Source organism: Camellia sinensis, chromosome 10 (assembly GCF_055761805.1).
Source record: "Camellia sinensis isolate YWXY chromosome 10, ASM5576180v1, whole genome shotgun sequence".
NCBI lineage: Eukaryota > Viridiplantae > Streptophyta > Magnoliopsida > Ericales > Theaceae > Camellia > Camellia sinensis.
The window spans coordinates 114,341,731-114,344,192 of record NC_138970.1 but is presented as its reverse complement, the minus strand read 5'-3'; the positions used below and the strand labels follow the sequence as shown (position 1 = coordinate 114,344,192).

General features: G+C 36.4%; 1 protein-coding gene across 1 annotated transcript; it reads right to left on the bottom strand.

Moving 5' to 3' along the window:
• Window positions 1-234: 234 nt before the first annotated feature.
• On the bottom strand, window positions 235-1,977 carry LOC114308829 (NDR1/HIN1-like protein 1). The gene has a single exon (XM_028254520.2). It carries the CDS (start codon window positions 1,125-1,127, stop codon window positions 498-500), a length of 630 nt encoding a protein of 209 aa, XP_028110321.2. The 5' UTR covers window positions 1,128-1,977; the 3' UTR covers window positions 235-497.
• Between the last annotated feature and the right edge of the window lie 485 nt (window positions 1,978-2,462).

Below are 2,462 nucleotides of genomic sequence, written 5' to 3'. Positions count from 1 at the left end.
TAATAATAATAATAATAAGGAATGACCAAAGATTAAATATTACCTACCCAAAAAACAGATTAAATATCAAAAAAATAAAATAAAATGAAAGGCATACCTCAAAGCTGTACTCATTTCCCCAATACATACATGATTAAATCAAACCACACAAGAATATAAAAGAAAGTGACACCACAACCTCCACTCCACTACAAACACCACTTCACACTTATCTTTTCCAAAAAAAAACAAATATTTCTCGATCATGAAACTTGTAAATTGGAAAAATCTCATACAACTTTAAATTGTTACAATATTGGTAATTTTGGTATTTTGTCCCTCTCGTATATATTATTTATTCAATAAAGAAAATCTATAATTTAACTAGATATACCACCACCAAAACAAAAAAAAAAAAAAAAAAAACAATTATTTAAATTATTTATAAAAAGAGGAAGCAAGCAATAAATATATACTTTATAACGGCGTTAAGGAAGGGGGATCCATGATCTATATGATCAAAGGGAGACGCTGCAGCTCCGGTCCAGCTGGTACTTGATACCGTTGCTGCCGACAACGATGCCAGGAGTGGGGTTGCCGAAGACGATGTTGGCGGGACAATTGACGGTGAGGTGGTAGTGTCCAGAGACGAAGGTGCCAACTTTGAATCTAACCCGTCCTTGAATCTTGATGGTAAGAATGACTGTTCCATCGGCCTGGTCCTGGCTGAGTCCAACGCCGTTGTATGGAGCCACGGGGACGTTGACGCCTGACACTATGGGTGACCAAACGTTGATTTCCTTGTGGCCCTGATACGTGGATGGTATGGCGGTGTAGTAGGTGATCTGCTGGTTCTGGTAGATGGCGAAGATGTCGAGCTTGTCGTAGTAGACACCGATCTTGTCGTTTGGGTTACGGGATGCGATGGTGACTAGAATGGTGGAGGTGAGGAAGTTTGGTGCCGTGACGTTGAAGGCGTAGACGGTGGCGTCTTGGAGGACGAAGCGGGGTTTCTTGGGCTGGAGGATGGCCCATATTAGGAGGACGATTATTAGGATGATGAAGATCAAGATGAGGAGTCCACCGAAAAACCGCCGGAGCCTCTTCCTCCGCTTGTCCTTGTGGTGGCTGCACTCCTTCTCCGACATATGTTCCCTCCTCTCTTGGTCCTCGTGCTTTTCTTTGGTATTGGTTGGGAGAGAGAATTTTGGAGTGTGTAGTTGATTAAGATATATATGCAGTAGACTCAGTAAAAAACAACCCTTTTTTTTTTATGGGACAATTACTTCTTAGTTGTAGCAGTGGTTCTTATTTATCGGTCAGTGGGAAAAGTCTATAATTTCAATGTGAGTGGGACATTGGAAATTAAGGTGTTGTTTGAGGTGTTTTAAATAAGTGTATTTTTTGATTTTTTATGAAATATAGGTTGGGTATGGATTGAATTTGAAATGATGTGATAGAGAGGTGATGTAACTTAAATAAGATGATGTGATTTAAAAAAGATAGTGACTTTTTGACTTTTTAAATTTTTTTAAAAATGTCAAACTTGACCTAACTATCACGAAAATGTTGTGGGCATTAAATAATTTATTAAATATTTTATCAAAATTTTTACATAAATACGAGATCTATACAAATTTACCAGTGTGCCAATCCTATACTTATATAAGAGGTTTAATAAAATATTTAACAGATTATTTAGAATCTCCAATCTTACTAAGGGGTCTTTTGAGAACAATAGTAAAAAATTAATTTTTTAACTTTTTAACTTTTTAAACTAAAAAAAATCAATTTTTTTTACTTAAAACAACCCAACTTAAGTCAGTTTTTTTATTCAAAACAACCAAATTTTTTGTCAAAAAAAAATTAAAAAAATTAAAAATTAACTTTTTACCTAATTCCTAAAACATCACTACTATCAACTCATGGAAAATTTATTCCTACTCGCGCCTTTCCATGAATTTACTCTCACGCCTCTCAACTCTCTCTTTTTTCTCTCTCCCTCTTCTGTATGCTCTCTCTCTCTTCTCTCCCCGATCTCTTTTTCGCATCACACGTCTCTAGCCTCTCATTATTTTATTTTTTTCATTTCTTTTAAACTTTTATTTATTTTGAAAATCTATATGAGTGTTTGAAAAGTTGTTATTTTAATAAATTAGTTTAGTTTTTGATTATTTTGGTAAGTTAAAATTTTTAGGGAAAATTGGTCTAGGGTCCCTCTCCCACTTTTCGTAATGGAAGAGATCCACAAAATTATTTTTTGATGTCTAAGGTCCCTAAACATATCTCAGAGAAATTTGACTCTTTCTCTCTACTCTACCCTCTCCCTCTCTCTCTTCTCCTCTCACCCACTGTCTTCTAGATCTAAGGCAATAAGCTCTGCTTCTCCACCCTCCTCTACGACCTCTTCCTCAACACCTTCTCCTCCGACTCCTCCCTTTGGTCCGGTACCGTCGCACCTCCGTTTGGAATGGTAAATCACG

Bases quoted from the DNA above. Each gene is read 5' to 3' on its own strand.
- LOC114308829 (XM_028254520.2), bottom strand. From the start codon at position 1,127: ATGTCGGAGAAGGAGTGCAGCCACCACAAGGACAAGCGGAGGAAGAGG.